At 40.6% G+C, this 20589-nt stretch overlaps 1 protein-coding gene across 1 annotated transcript in view; it reads right to left on the reverse strand.

Annotated features, from left to right (window-relative positions):
- Positions 1-20589, reverse strand: part of SLC16A2 (solute carrier family 16 member 2) — a 135003-nt gene that overhangs the window by 4745 nt on the left and 109669 nt on the right. Inside the window, exons 2-4 of the mRNA XM_005700620.3 lie at positions 15668-15812; positions 11494-11944; positions 10358-10501 (exon numbers count right to left, since the gene is read on the reverse strand). Coding sequence (XP_005700677.3) covers positions 10358-10501; positions 11494-11944; positions 15668-15812 — 740 coding nt within the window. The remainder of the gene's footprint in view (positions 1-10357; positions 10502-11493; positions 11945-15667; positions 15813-20589) is intronic.

The raw sequence follows: 20589 nt of genomic DNA on the forward strand, positions 1-20589 counted from the left end.
TTCTAAGTCATTTAGAAGGACTTAGAATTCAAAGTTTTAGAGAGAGCCCTTATTTAATGTTGATTGTCAAGATTTTGGGAACACATGTAAGAATTAAAGATTTTAAAATTAAAAAAAATTTAAAAAAAAATAATAAAGAGTATATGGGAATTAAAAAAAAAAGAAAGGACATGGCCCCTGTCCTCAAGAAGATGTCTTTTGACTAGACTCTGAGATAAAAGGAATTGCTGTTTCTGCTTTCTGATCCTGTGTTTGTCTGCCACAGGCATTAGGGTCTGGAACCAGACCATGCTGATATTTCTATATTTAAGTTAGATTTAGGAAGAGGAAGGGGAGGAAGTAAGGATGACTTGAATAATGATTATATGGGGGCATGAATGGAAGGCACAGCTTCCTGAAATGGGGAAGGAGCCAGTGCCCATTTTTGTGGGAGACTGCCAAAAGCAGTTTTCTAAAAGAAAACACCTTAGTATGAGGGAGACCACCAGGAGGTTCACCCAGGTTCCTTAGGTTTTAGGACATGGGACACACCACCATCTCAGATGCTTAAGGCAGTGTGGCTCTAGGGCCTTCTAGATTTGTCTGAGCACCCTGCCAAGGCAACAAAGGGGGCTCTAAGGAGAAGCAAGGCACTCAGAGGAGGTCTAGGGAGCCTGAAGCCAGCCTCGAGGACACTGACTTAGCCACTGGGCTTTCCTTAGGCTGAATAAAATGACTCTGAAGTAATAAAGCTGCCTTTCCAGTGGTTGGTTTTTCCCTCTCAGTAGAGAGAAGGGTCACTGGAAACACAACTGGTTTTTTAAAAAATAACTAATTAATTTAAAATATGTATTTATTTTTAATTGAAAGATAATTGCTTTACAATATTTGTTGGTTTCTGGCATACATCTACATGGAATCAACCACAGGTATACAAATGGGCCCTCCCTCTTGAAACTCTCTCCCACCTCCCACCCCATCTCACCCCTTTAGATTGTCACACAGCCCCGAACTGAGTTTCCTGAGTCATACAGTAAATCCCCCACAGCTATCTATTTTACATATGGTACTATATATGTTTCCATGCTACTCTCTCCATCCATTCCACCCTCTCCTTCCCATCCTCCCCATGTCTACAAGTCGGTTCTCTATGTCTGCACCTCCAGTGCTGCCCTGCAAAGAGGTTCATCAGTACCATCTTTCTAGATTCCATATATATGCATTAACATATGATATTTGTTTTTCTCTTTCTGACTTCACTATAATAAGCTCTAGGTTCATCCACCTCAGAACCAACTCAAGTCCATTCCTTTTTTGGGGCTGAGTAATAATCCACTGTTTATATATACCACAACTTCCTTATCCATTCATCTGTCGATGGACATCTAGGTTGCTTCCATGCCTAGCTATTGTAAATAGTGTTGCAATGAACATTGGGGTACATGTGTCTTTTTCAATTATGGTTTCCTCAGGGTATATCCCCAGTAGTGGGATTATTGGGTCATATAGTAGCTTTATTTCTAGTTTTTCAAGGAATCTTGATACTGTTCTTCATAGTAGCTGAACCAATTTACATTCCCATCAACAGTGCAAGAGGGTTCCCTTTTCTCCACACCCTCTCCAGCATTTATTGTTTGTAGAGTCTTTGGTGATGGCCATTCTGACAAGTGTGAGGTGATATCTCATTGTAGTTTTGATTTGCATTTCTCTAATAATAAGCAATGTTGAGCATCTTTTCAAGTGTTTGTTAGCCATCTGTATGTCTTCATTGGAGAAATGTCTGTTTAGGTCTTCTGTCCACTTTTTGATTGGGTTGTTTGTTTTTCTGGTATTGAGTTGCATGAGCTGCTTGTATATTTTGGAAATCAATCCCTTGATCATTTGCTATTGTTTTCCCCCATTCTGAGGGTTATCTTTTCATCTTGTTTATAGTTTCCTTTGCTGTGCATATGTGCTGCATGTGTGCTAAGTCACTTCAGTCGTGTCCAACTCTTTGCAACCTATGGACCATAGCCCGCCAGGCTTCTCTATCCATGGGATTCTTCAGGCAAGAATACTAGAGTGGGTTGCCATGCCCTCTTCCAGGGGATCTTCCCAACCCAGGGACTGAACCCACGTCTCTTGCATCTCCTGCATTGGCAGATGAGTTCTTTACCACTGGTGCCACCTGGGAAGCCCTTCCTTTACTGTGCAAAAGCTTTCAAGTTTAATTAGGTCCCACTTGTTTATTTTTGTTTTTATTTCCATTACTCTGGGAGGTGGGACATAGAAGATCTTGCTGTGATTTATGTCATATAACGTTCTGCCTGTGTTTTCCTCTAAGAGCTTTATAGTTTCTCATCTTACATTTAGGTCTTTAATCCATTTTGAGTTTATCTGTGTGTATGATGTTAAGAAGTGTTCTAATTTCATTCTTTTACATGTAGCTGTCCACTTTTCCCAGCATTTCTTATTGAACAGACTATCTTTTCTCCATTGTATATTCTTGCCTCCTTTGTCAAAGATAAGGTGCCCATAGGTATTTGAGTTTATCTCTGGGCTTTCTATCTTGTTCCATTGGTTGATATTTCTGGTTTTGTGCCAGTACCAAACTGTTGTAATGATGGTAGCTTTGTAGTATAGTCTGAAGTCAGTGCAGTTGATTCCTCCTGCTCCATTCTTTTTAAAGATTACTTTAGCTATTTGGGATCTCTTCCCTTCAAATTGTGAAATTTTTTGTTCTAGTTCTGTGAAAGATACCATTGGTAATTTGATAGGGATTTCATTGAATCTGTAGACTGCTTTTGGTAGTATAGTCATTTTCACAATATTGATTCTTCCAACCCAGGAACATGGAATATCTCTCCATCTGTTTATGTCATCTTTGATTTTTTTTCATCAGTCATATAGTTTCCTGTATACAGCTCTTTTGGCTCCTTGTGTGTGTATGTGTCAGTAGCTCAGTCATGTCTGACTCTTTGCAATCCTATGAACTGTAGCCTGCCAGGCTCCTCTATCCAAAGTATTCTCCAGGCAAGAATACTGGAGTGGGTTGCCATTTCCTTCTCCATTTGTTTCCTTAGGTAGGTTTATTCTTAGGTATTTTATTCTTCATGGTTACAGTGCTAAATGGGATTGATTCCTTAATTTCACTTTCTGATTTTTCATTGTTAGTGTATAGGAATGCAAATTATTTCTGTGTATTGATTTTGTATCCTGTGACTTTACTAAGTTCACTTATTAGCTCTAGCAATTTTCTGATAGTGTATTTAGGGTTTTATATCTATAGTTTCACATCATCTGTGAACAGTGAGAGTTTTACTTCTTCTTTTCCAATCTAGATTCCTTTTTTTCCTTTTTCTTCTCTAATTGCCATAGTTAGGACTTCCAAAACTATGTTGAATAATAGTGGTGAGATTGGGCACCCTTGTCTTGTTCCTGATCTTATAGGGAATGCTTTCAGTTTCCTACCATTGAGAATAATGTTTGCTGTGGGTTTGTTGTATATGGCCTCCTCAGATATGTAGATGACACCATCCTCATGGCAGAAAGTGAAGAACTAAAGAGCCTATTGATGAAGGTGAAAGAGAAGAGTGAACAAGTTGGCTTAAAACTCAACATTCAAAAAACTAAGATCATGGCATCCAGTCCCATCACTTCATGGCAAATAGATGCGGAAACAATGGAAACAGTGACAGACTATCTTTTCGGCTCCAAAATCACTGCAGATGGTGACTGCAGCCATGAAATTAAAAGATGTTTGATCCTTGGGAGAAAAGCTATGACCAACCTAGACAGCATATTAAAAAGCAGAGACATTACTTTGTTGACAAAGGTCTGTCTAGTCAAGGCTATGGTTTTTCCAATAATCATGTATGGATGTGACAGTTGGACTATAAAGAAAGCTGAGCACTGAAGAACTGATATTTTTAAACTGTGGAGCTGGAGAAGATTCTTGACAGTCCCTTGGACTGCAAGGAGATCAAACCAGTCAATCTTAAAGGAAATCAGTCCTGAATATTAATTGGAGGGACTGCTGCTGAAGCTGAAGCTCCAATACTTTGGCCACCTGATGCAAAGAACTGACTCATTGGAAAAGACCCCGATGCTGGGAAAGATTGACAGCAGGAGGAGAAGGGGACACAAGAGGATGAGATGGTTGGATGGCATCACCAACTCGGTGGACATGAGTTTGAGCAAGCTCTGGGAGTTGGTGATGGACAGGGAAGCCTGGCGTGCTGCAGTCCATGGGGTCACAAAGAGTTGGACACAACTGAGTGACTTAACTGAATTAATGTTGAGGTAGGTTTCTCCTATGTCCATTTTTAAAGAGTTTTAATCATAAGTGGGTGCTGAATTTTGTTGAAAGTTTTTCTGCACCTATTGAGATCATCATATGGCTTTTATCTTTCAATTTGTTAATATGGTGTATCACATTGATTGATTTGCATATATTGATGAGTCCTTGCATCTGTGGAATAAACCTGACTTGATCATGGTGTATGATCTTTTTAATGTGTTGTTGGATTCTGTTTGCTAGAATTTTGTTGAGGATTTTTGCATCTATGTTCAGCAATGATATTGGCCAGTAATTTTCTTTTTTGTGTGTGATGTCTTTATCTGGTTTTGGTATCAGGGTGATGGTGGCCTCATAGAATGAGTTTGGAAGTGTTCCTTCCTCTGTAATTTTTCAGAAGAGTTTGGAAAGAATAGGCCATTAGCTCTTCTCTAAATGTTTGATAGAATTCACCTGTGATGCCATCTGGCCCTGGGCTTTTGTTTTCGGAGAGAGTTTTGATCACAGTTTTGATTTCAGTGCTTGTGATTGGCTTCCTTATAATTTCTGTTTCTTCCTGGTTCAGTCTTGGAAGGTTGAATTTTTCTAAGAATCTGTCCATTTCTTCCAGGTTGTCCATTTTATGGGCAAATAGTTCATAATACTCTCGTATGATCCTTTGTGTTTCTGTGATGTCTGTTGCAGCTTCTTTTTCATTTCTAATTTTGTTGGTTTGATTTGTTTCCCTTTATCTTGATGAGTCTGGCTAGTGGTTTGTCAATTTTGTATAGCTTCTCAAAGAACCAGCTTTTAGTTTTATTAATTTTTACTATTGTTTCCTTCATTTCTTTTTTGTTTATTTCTGCTCTAACCTTTGATTTCTTCACTTGTACTAACTTGGGTTTTTTTGTTCTTCTTTTTCTAGTTGTTTTAGGTGTAAAGTTAGGCTGTCTATTTGATGTTTTTCTTGTTTCTTGAGGTAGGATCTTATTGCTATAAAGCTCCCTCTTAGAACTACTTTTGCTGCATCCCATAGGTTTTGAGTCATCATGTTTTCATTGACATTTGTTTCCAGGAATTTTTTAAATTTCCCTTTTTATTTCTTCAGCAACCTGTTGGTTATTTAGAATCATATTGTTTAATCTCCATGTGTTTGTGTTTTTACTGTTTCTTTCCTCCATAACTGATATCTATTGTTATAGCATTGTGTTCAGAAAAATGCTTGATATGATTTCAATTTTCTTAAATTTACTGAGGCTTCATTTATAACCCAAGATGTGGTCTATTCTGGAGAGTTTCATGTGCACTTGAATTCTTGTATTCTTGAATTCGTGTATTCTTTCATGTGCACTTGTATTCTTCATTTGGATGGAATGTCCTGAAGATATCAATTAGGGTCATCTGGTCTAATATGTCATTTAATGCTTGCATTTCCTGATTAATTTTCTGTTTTGATGATCTATCCATTGATGTAAGTGGGGTGTTAAAGTCCCCTATTATTGTGTTACTGTCACTTTCTCCTTTTATGTCTGTTAGTGTTTGCCTTATGTACTGAAGTGCTCCTACATTGGGTGCATAAATATTTACAATTGTTATGTCTTCTTGGATTGATCCCTTGGTCATTATGTAGTGTCATTCCTTATCTTATAATATTCTTTATTTTAAGGTCTATTTTGTCTGAGAATTGCTACTCTGGGTTTCTTTTTATTTCCTTGTGCATGGAATATCTTTTTCCATCCTGTCTTTGAATGTGTCTCTAGGTTTGAAGTGGGAGACTTGTAAACAGCATAAATATGCGTCTTATTTTTGTATCCATTCAGCCAGTCTGTGTCCTTTAGTTGGAGCATTTAATCCATTTAATTTAAAGTAATTTTTATATGTATGTTCCTATGACATTTTCTTAACTGTTTTGAGTTTGTTTATGTAGGTCTTTTCCTTCTCTTGTGTTTCCTGCCTATAGAAGTCCCTTTAGCATTTGTTGTAAAGCTGGTTTTGTGATACTAAATTCTCTTAACTTTTGCTTGTCTATAAAGCTTTTGATTTCCCATATATTTTGAATGAGATCCTTGCCAAGTAGAGTAATCTTGGTTGTAGAGTTTCCCCTTTCAATACATTAAATATATCCTGCCATTCCTTTCTGGTCTGTAGAGTTTCTACTCAAAGATCAGCTGTTAATCATATGGGATTTCCCTTGTATGTTACTTGTTGCTTTTCCCTTGCTGCTTTTAATATTTGTTCTTTGTGTTTAAACTTTATTAGTTTGATTAGTATGTGTCTTGGCATGTTTCTCCTTGGGTCTGTCCTTTATGGGACTCTGTCCTTCTTGGATTTGATTGACTATTTCCTTTCCCATGTTAGGGACATTTTCAACTATAATCTCTTCAAAAATGTTCTCAGATCCTTGATTTTTCTCTTCTTCTTCTGGGACCCCTATAATTTGAATGGTGTGGCATTTAATATTGTCCCAGAGGTCTCTGAGATGATCTTCAATTCTTTTCATTCTTTTTCCTTTATTCTGCTCTTCAGTAGTTATTTCCACCATTCTATCTTCCATGTCACTATCCATTCTTCTGCCTCAGTTATTCTGCTATTGATTCCTTCTAGAGTATTTTTAATTTCAGTAATTGTCTTGTTCATCTCTGTTTATTCTTTATTTCTTCTAGATCCTTGTTAAATGTGTTAATTGAGTCTTTCATTTTCTCCATTCAATTTTCAAGGTTTTGAATCATCTTTATTATCATTTCTCTGAATTCTTTTTCAGGTAGTTTGTATATTTCCTTTTTGTTTATGTGGTCTTTTGAGTTTTTGTTCCTTCATTTACACAATATTTCTCTGTCTTTTCATTTTTTTTTCCAACTTACTGTGTTTGAGTTCTCCTTTTCCCAGGCTTTGCGGTCATATTCCTTCTTCCTTTTGTTTTCTGCCCACAACTGGCCTTTTGATTAAGGTCACCTGCAATGTGTGTCTGTGAGCCAGACTGAAGACCTGGGCTCCACCCACTGTAGCCAGCAGAGGCAGGTTGTCCCAGGGTCAGGGCTAAGACTTGATCTGTTAACCAAGGCTTTGACAGGATCCAGGATTTGTTATAGTGCCCACTGGCAAGCTGAGGTAAGTCACCACATGGTAAGTGTAAATGTCACCACATCACCAGATGGAAGGCAGATAGGAGGGTCAAGGCTATTTCAAACCCTAAAGATTTTCTATGTTGTTGCTGGTAGTGTGTTTGATAGGCTGATTGGTTGGTTTTTTGAGAGGATAAGAAATGTCCTGGTCATGTCATCTGAGGAAAACTCTTATTTGAGGAACTTTTGAAGTTTGCCAAGGCTGCTTTGGGATAGATATGCAGAATCTAGGAATATATCCCATTTCCTCCTCTAAGAGATTCATGTAAGGTAAAACCAGACCTACCTATCAACCAAGTCATAATGGTATGCCAATTAAGGAGTTAATATCATTAAATACTACAAAGTACCCTGTTAACTGGTGATAATTACTATCTATTGTATCTAGCTGCCTCTTAATATCCTCCATGAGGCTTTGCCAAGGTTTGGAAATTAAAAATCCTTCTTGGAACAAAGAAACCGGTTTCAAGATTTGACCCAAAGTGAGGTTGTCCTGCAAGTTGTCACTATTTGCATTTCAACAGACTGTCCAGGGGCTTTATACCAGACACATGTGCCTCTCTGTCAGTTGTAGGAACCAGAAGGTCTAATGGATGACTTTTCTGAACCTGAAGCTATGTACACTCCTTTCCTCTCCTAGACCTGTACTCCTGCTCTGACCCAGGGAGAAAGGGAGGCAAATTCTTGTGATCAAGAAGATTACAACAGTAGCTCAAGAGGAAGAAGTTCATTCATTGTTTCATGCTCTCAGCCTAAGACACTTACCAGCACAATGTGTTTGAACAAATTGCTTTCCCTCTCTGGGCCTCAGTTCCTCAGTTTATAAAATGAGGAATTTGGGACTATGAGTTGATGAAGATATGTTTCAGCTTTAAAGATCCAAGATTATTATTTTTTTTAAGTGGTAAAACTTGGTCAACTAAGAGTGGGAAAAGGGAGAGAATGTTGGATAGGTAGGGGAAATGGACAGCAGAAGCACTGAGCCATAAGCCTAGTAATGCTTCGGACTGGTTATTGCCTCTTCCTCCCTTGGAACTCCCTCTTGGAACAATAGAAAACAAGAGCTGCTTGAGCTCTACCTCTCTCCTAGGGAATATGTTGAGAAATTAACTATATGGGTAGGCAAAGGCTGCTTCCACTCCTTAAGATAAAGCCCTGGCCCAATGCTAACTCGGAGAAGGCAATGGTAACCCACTCCAGTACTCTTGCCTGGAAAATCCCATGGGCAGGAGCCTGGTAGGCTGCAGTCCATGGGGTCACAAAGAGTCAGACATGACTGAGCGACTTCACTTTCACTTTTCACTTTCATGCATTGGAGAAGGAAATGGCAACCCACTCCAGTGTTCTTGCCTGGGGAATCCCAGGGACAGGGGAGCCTGGTGGGCTGCTGTCTATGGGGTCGCACAGAGTTGGACACAACTGAAGCGACTTAGCAGCAGCAGCAATGCTAACTTATTTCCAGCACCCTTTGGCCACAATGGGGACATGTGGAAGAAGCGGGGAAAGCCACACATAGTCCTATACAAAAAGCCACCCAGGTAAGGTCTTGCTGATATGGGCACAAGAAATTAAATTTTCATAATTGGTTTATCTCAATCACAGGCTTTTGGTTTGACCTTGGTCAAGTCACTTATCATGTCTGGGACTTGGTTCTGCCATCCATCACTTAGGGTAAAGCAGAATATGAAAAGAATGCTACATAGGTGTTCAGCTCTGCCATGACTATCTGAGTCTTTTCCTCTGTTTCTCCATCACTGTAATGAGAGATTGGATTGGATGGACCATAATGGTGCCCCTAAGCTCTGACAAAGCAGATTCACCAGCTCTTGCAAATCTAACACAAAGTTAAAAACAATAGGAAACCTTATTCATATCCTCATCCAAGATATATGAGGGTATTTAGGAAAACAGTTGGGGCTATCAGAAGACAGAGAAATCCCTGCTGTGTGTAGTCAGGGCCCCTTGGAAGTGCTTTCAGGACATCTCCAGTAGAGTCAGAACTCAACCACCTTCCTAATGGATTCCTTATGACCCACATGTTATCTGGGGCTGCGTTACTCCTCCATAGGGTTCCACACTTGGGTACCTTCTGGTACACTTGCTACCTCTGCTGTAGCAAAAAGCATGAGCCAGGTCAGAAAGACAATATTGTTACCCAGTAGATAAAGACAGACAGCTTGAGCAGTAGTCTGTATTCAAGCCAGACCAGAGCCTAGTTTACACAGAAAGTGGCCTCTCAAGCATGGATACTGCCCACAATATGAGGCTACCTGTGTCACTTTGAGAAAGAATATAAGTTTGCATAGTTAAAACATTTTTTATTTCTCAAAGCCTGGTCACATCTTTATTTCTTTTGATCCTCACCTGTGAGGTGAGATAGGAAGGAAAGAATTATTCTCATTGTACAGAAGAGGAGAGTGAGGCCTGGAGAGGGCAAGTGAAGTCTGGCCTTTTCTGGCACTTTTTTTGTGTCCATCAAGAGGATGGCATTTGAGAGCCAGTGTTTGGTGCCAAGTAGTTCTGGAGGTATAAGAAGTGATGCACTTGGGAAAAAAAAAAAGAAGTGATGCACTTGGGCCTAGAGGAGAGAGACACTGGGCCACAGAGTACTACAGATGCCTAAGACCCTCCAAGAGAGTATAAGGTACCAATGAGTTCAGTCCTCAGGGCAGGCAGCATCTAATTCCTGCCTTCAGTTTCCCTCTCTCAGATGGTAGAACTTCTATAAATAAATATTTTCTTTGAAAGTGTTCTTAGAGTTTCCATTTACAGTGGCTGCTCTCACTAGATCCTTATTCCATCTTGAGGAAGGAGCAGAACACAGATGATGATCTTCACTTGAAACCTAGGGAAACTGAGGCTTTGAGACTTTAATTGATTTCCCATGTTACATAGCAAGCTGTGTCAGATATACCCTACCATTATATCCCAAAGGCTGGAGATAACCCAGCATCATGTGGCAGGCTGTTCTGTCCACAGCAGACAGGGTAGTCACACTCACCTGCAAGTAGATCTTCTTAAGTCCAGGAATGGAGTCACTGACACGGCCTGACACAAGGCGCCCAAGGCCTGAGGTAGCCCCAATACACACCAAGAGCACCCAGGTCTGCTTGATTTCCAAGAATTCCTCTTCCACATACTTCATCTGAAAAGCATAACACCAGGCCCCCAGGATAAGAGAAAGAAGAAGATCTGACTGGTTAATTGTTGGCATACCCAGAATCCTCTACTGCTTACTTCCCTGGAACATGACAAGAGTGCTATCTCCTGCATCCCCCTCCCCTGTAGCCTTAGCTCCAGAACCAGCTCTCTGGTTGTTTCCAACAGCTTCAAAGGCTGCATATCCCTTGGCTCTCTGGATTTTGGGCTTCTGAGCAACAGCTGAGGGCAGTGGGTGTCTCTAAGCCTCTTCCAAGCCTTGGCAGGACAGAATACAGCTTTAACAACTGAAAAAAATCTAGGACTTCCTTTATTGTCTCCCCATTCCCTGACCCAGAACTGACAGCCTAGGGTAACAACAGGTCACCAAGGGAGAAGGATCCATCAGCTTCCAGGTAACACTCCAAAACTATGTTTTAAGAAACACAATGTCTGTGGAAGATAACAGCTGGAAACAACCAACATTTCTGTGATCATGTAAGTTGGGTAGATGCTGGTTAAACAAAGGTGAATAGAGGGTTTTTTTTTTTTTTACTGTATTTAGGGATCTTTTGGTACCTTTATAAGATTGCTACACATTATGAAGGTAGACAGATCTAGTACACATTATTTCCTAAACAAAATTACTTGACTACAAAGACCAGCATTCCTTAAAACACTCTCTTAGAAAACCCTATTGTTGGTTCATCTAGGGGCAGTCTCCTGTGTCTCAGTGATGCTTATCTTGAGTATCCATCTAGATTTATCAGTAGGGGAAACCATAGGCATAGGCCTTTCCCTAAGGAATTTCCTCCATTTCCCACTGAGGTCTTCCCTCAGCCTGTGCTGTTTCCTACTCTCCAAATACCTCTTTTGTCTTTTTTCAAAGATCCTAGCTCTGCCCTTTCAATGTCCTCTGCTCCTACCCTCTGAACTTCAGGCAGATTACAGGCAGCTTCTTGGGGTCAGGTAGGGTAGACCCACCCTGGTATTTCTCACCAGGTGTACATAGGGAACGAAGTAGCCAAGGGCAGCAGCAGCGATCCCGAAGGCCCAGATGCGGTAGGTACGTTGGCGGAACACTCGCATGTTGAAGTACTTCCTGAGCTGAGCCAGAAAGCGTTGGCACAGGGTGTGGACACCTCTCTTGCTTGGGGTGTCCTGCGAGCTCGGCAGGAGGGGTCGGTAGGTGAGTGAAAGCAGCGTAAGAATAAACATAAAGGTACTCAGCACCTGGAAGGTTTGAGCGAGCTTGATCTTAGCCCCCAGTGTTTTGATGAGGAGGGGGAAGGATATGGAGAAGATGCTACTCCCAGCAGACACCACACCATTGGCCAGACCCAGACGGCGTTGGAAGTAATGGCCCAGGATGACGAGAGATGGCTGAAAGGCGAAGGAACAGCCACAACCAAAGAGAATCCCATAGGTGAAGTAACGCAGGCTTAGTGAGCTGTGGGAGAGACACCAAGAGCTATTCTCAGAGGCCTGACCAGCAATTTACCTGCCCTTCTTGGCAACCCCCCACCCCGACCAAGATCTATATCCCCCACCCTTAACCCACAGCCCCACTTATTGCTGACCCTCAAAATAGATAAGAAATAGAACCTTCTGATCCCCATTTTATAGATAGGTAGACAGAGTTTCAGAGAAGTAATTTACCCAAGGTAGCATAACTGGGTGCTTCCTTGGTAGCTCAGCTGGTAAAGAATCCACCTGCAATGCAGGAGACCCTGGTTTGATTCCTGGGTTGGGAAGATCCTCTGGAGAAGGGATAGGCTACCCACTCCAGTATCCTTGGGCTTCTCTGGTGGCTCAGATGGTAAAGAATCTGCTTGCAATGAGGGAGACCTGGGTTTGATCCTTGGGTTGGGAAGATCCCCTGGAGGAGGGCATGGCAATCCACTTCAGTATTCTTGTCTGGAGAATCCCCATGGACAGAGGGGCCTGGTGGGCTATAGTTCATGGGGTTGCAAAGAGTTGGACATGACTGAGAGACTAAGCACAGCACAGCACAGGATAACTGGGAATGAACAAAGCTTGGACTTGTCTCTAGGCCTGTGTGACTCTAGTTTGAATTATAGGGCCCCATCATCACTGTTCAAAAGAAAGCCACAACTATCCTATACAAAGTCTAGACAAGGGGCTACAAGAGGAAATTAGTGGCTTAGAGAGAACAGTTTCACTTACTGCTCATCTAGACAACATAGGTAGGGTGGTAACCAAAGCTTTATCCCAAGTAACAAGAAAATTCTGCAAGGAACCAAGATTCTGGATGTTTGAGACCCTCCATGGTACTTTTCAGTGTCTTTCTCCATGCTCAGGGCCCTTAATATTTCAGAGAGTAGTTGGTGGTATCCTCAGAGATACTCCTTCCTCAACCATACCCATGGTCTGGATATCACAAAACCCTTTACTCCAGGCCCTAGATAATCTCCATAGGGATCCTAAGATAAGGAGTTCCTTTAACTTCTGAAGCCTGGCTCCTGTTCCTGAACATTATATGGACTAGTTTCCCAGAGTAGCTTGGCTACTTGGTGGGAAATGGGACCTCAAAGAAGTTACTGGCCCGGCCATGTAGGACAAGTTTTGGCTAAAACTCTTAGGCTCTGCTTTGGCCATAAGCTTCTATAACAGAAGGCAAAGTATCAGAATGGAAAAGGCTATGGGAAGGTCAGCTTGGCTGGCCATCTGCCATCAGATGACACTGGCATAAACTAGTAAAAAAATTATATTTTCTTTTTGATGCTTCCACATATCTTGCAATACTTTTTATCTGGCCACTTAATAACAGTGCTTTCCATGGTCAGGCAGTTCCTCTTCATGAATAGACCTAGTCCTCGTACTAAAGGACTGGACCTATGGCACAGAGATGAAGTGGTGCTAGCTCTCATGATTCTAAGACAATCACCATCATCATTGCTTTCCATCTGTTTGCATTCATTGGGTATGAGCAAGGGCTTTGGTTTCAAAAGGGTTGCCTCTACTTAGAACACATAGCTAAGCCAATTGCTCCTCTTCTGTAAAATTCCTTGGGGCTTCCCTCCATTAGAATAGAGGTATCCTTTGGGATTGACCCAAGCTAGGGGCCTTGCTAAGGGAAATGCATTATGAAGGTCTGAAGGAGATACTCAGGGAGGGGGCCAGTGGGAGTAATGCATGAGATTCTGTTCAGAGAGCTGTGTAGTAGATCTATTTCTACCTGGGCCACGAGGCAGGAGGCCCCTGAGTAGGCTTGCCAAAGCCCTGCCCAAACTTTGCCCCATCTCACAACATCCAAAGGAACTCAGAGCCCTGATTTAGACACAACAGGAGAGATGACTTGGAGTTCTAGCCATAAACAGAACCATATTCCACTGGATGTGAGGCCATCCAGAAAGTTTCTTGGCTCTAAAGATGTTCTTACAGAAAGGGCAAAGGGAGTAGGGGAGGAGCTTAAAGGCTGGGGAACAGTGTGCCTAAAGAAGAATGCCAGGAGAAAGCACATATGAGCTCTTTCCCCTCCTGTAACTGAGCTCATGTGGATTGGAAAGAAAATAGGATCCGTATGTTGCTAATTTGTTTACACTTTGCTCTGCTTGGCCTTAAAAACAGGCCGCTGCTGAGTAGCGCTAAGGCTGGAGCTGCTTCTGAGGCCTAACTCCTTCCCACAAGAAGCCAGGCACCAGCCTGCTGAGGGCAAATGAGGCCGGCCACCAGAGGGGTCCTGAAAAGATTTGGAGCTGCAGCCCTGGGAGGGCTGAGCAGATTACAGACAGGATGTGGTTTTCTCTGCCTCTGTTCCAATTGGATAGAACCAAGCCAAGAAACTATTGCAGGCCAGACCCAAGCTCTGCTGGAGGGTAGACTGGGCAGCCAGGAATACTCAAGTCATAAAGTGGACTCAATCTCACAGGGCCCAGTTGTGGCAGAACACGATTATCATTCTCTGCTGTGAGTGGATCCTTAGGCCTAGAGTGCATAACCGTGGTCCTCTGGGAAGCCAAGCTTAGAAAACAGGTCTCTGACAAGTTAGCCTTGTCTCCAGGTCAGCATTCTCCTATACCAGGAGATTGGAAGTAGGAGGTACCATAACTTCCAAAGTGTCTTTGGCAGAAAATTATTGGAGTTCTTTTGGAATGTCATATTCCTCAAGCTGTGGTGGAGGGTTTTGCCTTCTCCGCTCTCCTACAGATATGCTTCTAGAGAGCAGCAGAGATAAGGAGAATATGAACTTGTAACCTATTCCTTGCCGGACACTGAACAAATTCTGCCAGTGGGATCTATGGGACCAGAATTTGAGTTTACCTAAGTTTAGGTCTAGTTGGATAGCTGGGTGTTGGGTCTGTATCTCAGTGAGGGATGCTGCTGAACATCCTTTCTCATGCCCAAGACGTGAATCTTTATCTGTCCCAAATTGTCCTAACATTTGTTGTTGTTTAGTCGCTAAGTCATGTCCAACTCTGCTACCCCATGGACTGCAGCAGACCAGGCTTCCCTGTCCTTCACTATCTCTTGGAGTTTGCTCAAACTCATGTCTATTGAGTTGGTGATGCTGTCTAACCATCTCACCCACTGCCACCTTCTTTTCTTTTTGCTTTCAATCTTTCCCAGCATCAGGGTCTTTTCATTGCCATGCAGAAATGGAAAAGGATCAGAAATGCCAAACAGCCTTGGGCTCAGCTGACCTCTTTTTCAGCATAAAAAGAATCCTCTAATGGTAGGTGTTCAGATGGTCTTACTCTAGATTTTCATTCCTAGGAGGGCAGTTGAGGTCATGAGATGTGTGGCATATTGGAGGGAAATAGAATGGCAGAGTGGAAGACACACCTGAAAAGACCTGATCTAATTTCATGTTGTAGATATAAAAATTGAGGCCCAGAGGGGGAAATGATACTCATCAATTTTTCCATTGCCATTCAGTGGCCAAAATTGAACATGGGCTCAGCTGTATGAATGCCCAAGCTTAAGCTTCTCTTACCACTTTGGAAATCTTGAGTCCTCTTTGGGTGTATTCCCTACCAATATGTCCTTGGGGACTCTACCTAGATAAATCCCATTGAACAATAATTCCTGGGAGCAAGGTATTTGAAGACCTTACAAGGAAAAGGCCACAGGGGATTCTGCAATGAAAAGTGTCTCCATTTGAGGCCCAGAAAGAAGCCAAGGGCAAATGGCCAGCAATTCCTAGCCTTACCTGGTGAAGGAGCTGGTATGGAGGCCAATGAAAGCAACAGCAGCCCCTGCAGTTGCTGTGATTCGGCAGCCCAAACGATCAGTGAATATACTCACAATGGGAGAACAGAAGAAGATCATTCCCATTGAGAGGGCTCCTACCCATGCTGCAGAGAAAAGAAGCACAAAGACATCTTAGTTTAATGCGGTACCTGGTGGTGCAGCTGGTATGTCAGTTCTTCTCTGACCTTTCACGGGGGCATTGTGTTGGCCTGCACTGCCAGCCTGCTAGTCTCTAATGGCCAGAGAGGTTGGGCAATTTTCAAAGTTCCTGTAACAAGGCAATGTGAGAACCAGGGGTCTAGTTCATAAGCATACCTAGAACTTCAAAGCTGGGGTAAGGGGCCTTTAAAGATCAAGTCTGTGGTAGAGATGTCTAGCTAGCTACCACACAGCTGCACTACATTTCTTAGCCTGTTTCCTGTGGTTATTTGGTATGACCATGTGACAGAATTCTGACCAATAGAATGTGGGTAAAAAGGACACATGCCACTTCCGGGTTTGGACCATAAAAAGACTCCCATGATGTTTCTGCTTTCTTGGATGCCATGTATTAAAACTGGCAGAACTGCCATCAGTTCTGTCTGGGACCCTGAATGGAGTTCCTCCTTTCTCTCCAGTCTGGAACCCTTGCCCTGGATGTTACCTAAGAATTAAACTTCATTTCCTTTAAGCTACTGAATTTTTGAGGGCTATTGTTATAGCAGTTAAATAAACACAAACTAAGACAAAGAGATTCCTCTACTACCATTTTATTAATAAAGAAACAAGTCTAGAAATATGAAGGGACTTGCCAAATATCACATAGCAAGTTAAGTGGCAGAGCTGGGCCTCAGACCTAACTCTCCTTATTTCTACTCCAATGTTCATTGTATTATATCTCTAATTAGGATTAATGAAGCTCCTATCATTGGAAGTGTGCAAGCAGAGGCTAGATATAAAACAGGGGATCCAACCACTGGTGTCAGATTTGGACTAGCCAGCATTTCAGGCTTCCTTCCAGGGATACTAAGCCAGATTTATAGCCTTAGGCACTAGGCTACTTGGTTTCAGTGCCAAGGAACATGAAAGTTAATTAAGCCTTCAGAAGCTTAGGTAAGATTTGTCTTGGTCACTGGAACAGTTCTGTGAAAATGCTAAGACTAAGGAGTAAAGAAGGCCACAGACAAAGGCCTCCTGGAATTGACACAGGGCAGGTTTAGGAGTCACCCAAAGATTTATAAGGACACTGTACAAGAGAGTCATATAACCCTCCTGCTGAAATCCTTCATCAGAGTCCATGTTTGGCAAATCCCTGGGGTGACCCAGAGGGATGGTATGGGGAGGGAGGTGGGAGGGGGTTCAGGATGGGGAACACATGTACACCCGTGGCAGATTCATGTCAATGTATGGCAAAACCAATACAATATTGTAATTAGCCTCCAATTAAAATAAATAAATTTATATTTAAAAAATAAAAAAAAAGAAAACAAGAGTTTACTCTGTTTATAAAGGCTTTAAGTGTTTGTAACAGTCCTCAACAGGGAGGAAGAGATTTGCCCTTTTACTTAGATTCTTGCTCAGCCATCAGAAAGAAAGCCCAAGCTTTTTTTTGTTTGAAGGCTGTTACCAAGTTTCATCGTGAGCCTCTCTTTTCTAGGCTAAACAATCTTAGTTTCCCTAACTTTTATTCTTAGCTTTAATTCCTAATTCTGTAATTCCTTTGAGAGCTCTCCTCTGAGTATGTTCCAAGTCTTCTTCATCATCATCAAAAAGTATTCACTGAGTGTCACCCGAACAGCGAGCCAGGCCAGCTTCTGGCTCTCTTGAATTGTGCAGCCCCAGAAGGGCCAGAGTAGTACAGTCTGAGGTTAGACAAGTCTACTGTCTGTGTCTCTTACCTAAGTACCTAATAGGTTGTTCAGATCTCCACTGGGAATCTTTATTTTGCTAGGGGTGCCGTCTTAAGTCTTAGTGGCTGGCTCCAAAAGCACTGGCCTGAGACAGCAGGAGACCTGAACTCTCATCAAAATTTTACCTTACACCTTTCAGGTTCACCTCTTATCAGCTATGGGACCTTGAGCAAGTCACACAGCACTCCTCTAATCCTTAGTCTTCTCATTTATAAAATGGGGATTGAAATTCTCCACATACCTTCTTCAAAGTTTTTTTTTTAATCTAATGATTATCAGATGTGATCATATGTATGAAAGCTTTGTAGATACCAATAATCACACCATATATATAAATTAATACAAATGGATCAAGTAAAACAAAATTTTTAGAAGCGAGTATAGGAGAAAATCTTTCTTGCCTTTAGTTAGGCAAAGATTTCATAATTACCAAAAGTATGATCCATTAAAAAATCAACACTAGACTTCACCAAGATGTAAAACTTCTGCCCTTTGAAAAATACTGTTAGGAACATGAAAGGGCAAGCCACAGACTGAGAAAAATATTTATGACACACACGCCTTATAAAAGTCTGATATCCAGAGTACAAGTGTGAGTTGACGCTCATAACACAGTAAGAAGACAGCAAACAATCCAGTTTAAAATATGGGCAAAAGATTTGAACAGACATTTTACACACACACAAATGCATGACATGAATAGCAACTGAGTACATGAAAAGATGCTCAATATTATTAATCATTCAAGAATTGCATGTTAAAACCAATACCCCTGTATAACCACTAAAAAAGCCTTTTTTAAAAAAATGACAATACCTAGTACTGGTAAGGATGTAGGAGAAATGGAAATCTCATACAATGCTGATGGGAATGTAAAAATGGTATACCTGCTTTGGAAAACAGTTTGGCAGCTTCTTAAAAGTTAAACATGCAATTACCCTATGATCTTGAAATCACTCTCTTGGGTACTTAGCCAAGATAAATGAAAAATTATATTCATAAAAAACCTGTACCTAGATGTTTTTGCAGATTTTTCATAACTGCCAAAATGTGTCAATAACTCAAAATGTACTTCAACTGATGAATGGATAAATAAGTGAATATACATTAATATAGTGGAATACAACTCTGCAATAAACTGTAATAAACTACTGATACATGAAACGACTTTTATCAATGGCATTATGCTAAGTGAAAAGAAGCCAGACACAAATGATTCCATTTATATGTAATTCCAAAAAAGGCAAAACTGTGAAGTCAAACAGATCAGTGAATGCCAGGAGGAAGGGTGAGGGGAAATGACTCATTATAGAGGAGTATGGGGGAACTTTTTGGAGTAATGAAATACTATATATCTTGACTGTAAGTGGTGGTATTCTTTTGTCAAAATTCATAGAATTGAACATATAAAAAGAGTGACTATTACCATATGTAAATCGTACCTCAATAAATCTTTTATAAAAAAGAGAAGAGCAAAAGGGGCAGAGAAGCAAGAAGTGCAAGTGGGAGATCTCATTTATAATATATGTATTTTTATTCTGGCCAGATTTTCAAAAAAATTAGTTCAAGTGTATTGAACTTGAACAAAAATGAAAAATTAGTTAAATTTAGTAAATTATCTTACTGATATTTTATCAACTACAACTCACCATTATCTGGCCCTTCTGAAAATATCTAAAATACAGTGAAAACTGATGATGATTGGGCTTTAAAGTATCTTTTGCATAGTCAAAGAAAGTTTAAATTACATTGGATATAGCTGTTTACATTAATGACATATATTCATCATTATGGTATCATATAGAATATTTTCATGGCTGTAAAAATTCATGCTCTGCCTATTCATCCCTATTCCCCTCCAAACCTCTGGCAACCACTGATCTTTTTACTGTCTCCATAGTGTTGCCTTTTCCAGAATGTTATACAATTGGAATCATATAGTAAATAGTCTCTTCAGATTGACTTCATTTACTTTCATACATTTAAATTTCCCCTATACCAAAACCTGACAAAGATGCCACAAAAAAAAGAAAATTACAGGTCAATATCGCTGATGAACATAGATGCAAAAATCCTTAATAAAATTCTAGCAAACAGAATCCAGCATATTAAAAAGATCATACATCATGACCAAGTGGGCTTTATCCCAGGGATGCAAGGATTCTTCAATATCCACAAATCAGTCAACATAATACACCACATTAACAAACTGTAAAATAAAAACATATGATTATCTCAATAGATGCAGAGAAAGCCTTTGACAAAATTAAACATTCATTTATGATAAAAAAAAAACCCTCTCCAGAAAGCAGGAATAGAAAGAACAGTCCTCAACACAATAAAAGCTATATATGATAAGCCCACAGCAAACATTATCCTCAATGGTGAAAAATTGAAAGCATTTCCCCTAAAGTCAGGAACAAGACAAGGGTGCCCACTCTCACCACTACTATTCAACATACTTTTGGAAGTTTTTGCCACAGCAATCAGTGCAGAAAAAGAAATAAAAGGAATCCAGATTGGAAAAGAAGAAGTAAAACTCTCACTGTTTGCAGATGACATGATCCTCTACATAGAAAATCCTAAAGACTCCACCAGAAAATTACTAGAGCTAATCAATGAATATAATAAAGTTGCAGGATATAAAATCAACACACAGAAATCCCTTGCATTCCTATACACTAACAATGAGAAAACAGAAAGAGAAATTAAGGAAACAATTCCATTCACCATTGCAACAAAAAGAATAAAATACTTAGGAATATATCTACCTAAAGAAACAAAAGACCTATATATAGAAAACTATAAAACACTGGTGAAAGAAATCAAAGAGGACACAGATAGATGGAGAAATATACCATGTTCATGGATTGGAAGAATCAATATAGTGAGAATGAGTATACTACCCAAGGCAATCTATAGATTCAATGCAATCCCTACCAAGGTACCAACGGTATTTTTCACAGAACTAGAACAATTAATTTCACAGTTT

Source organism: Capra hircus (genome assembly GCF_001704415.2).
Source record: "Capra hircus breed San Clemente chromosome X unlocalized genomic scaffold, ASM170441v1, whole genome shotgun sequence".
Taxonomy (NCBI): domain Eukaryota; kingdom Metazoa; phylum Chordata; class Mammalia; order Artiodactyla; family Bovidae; genus Capra; species Capra hircus.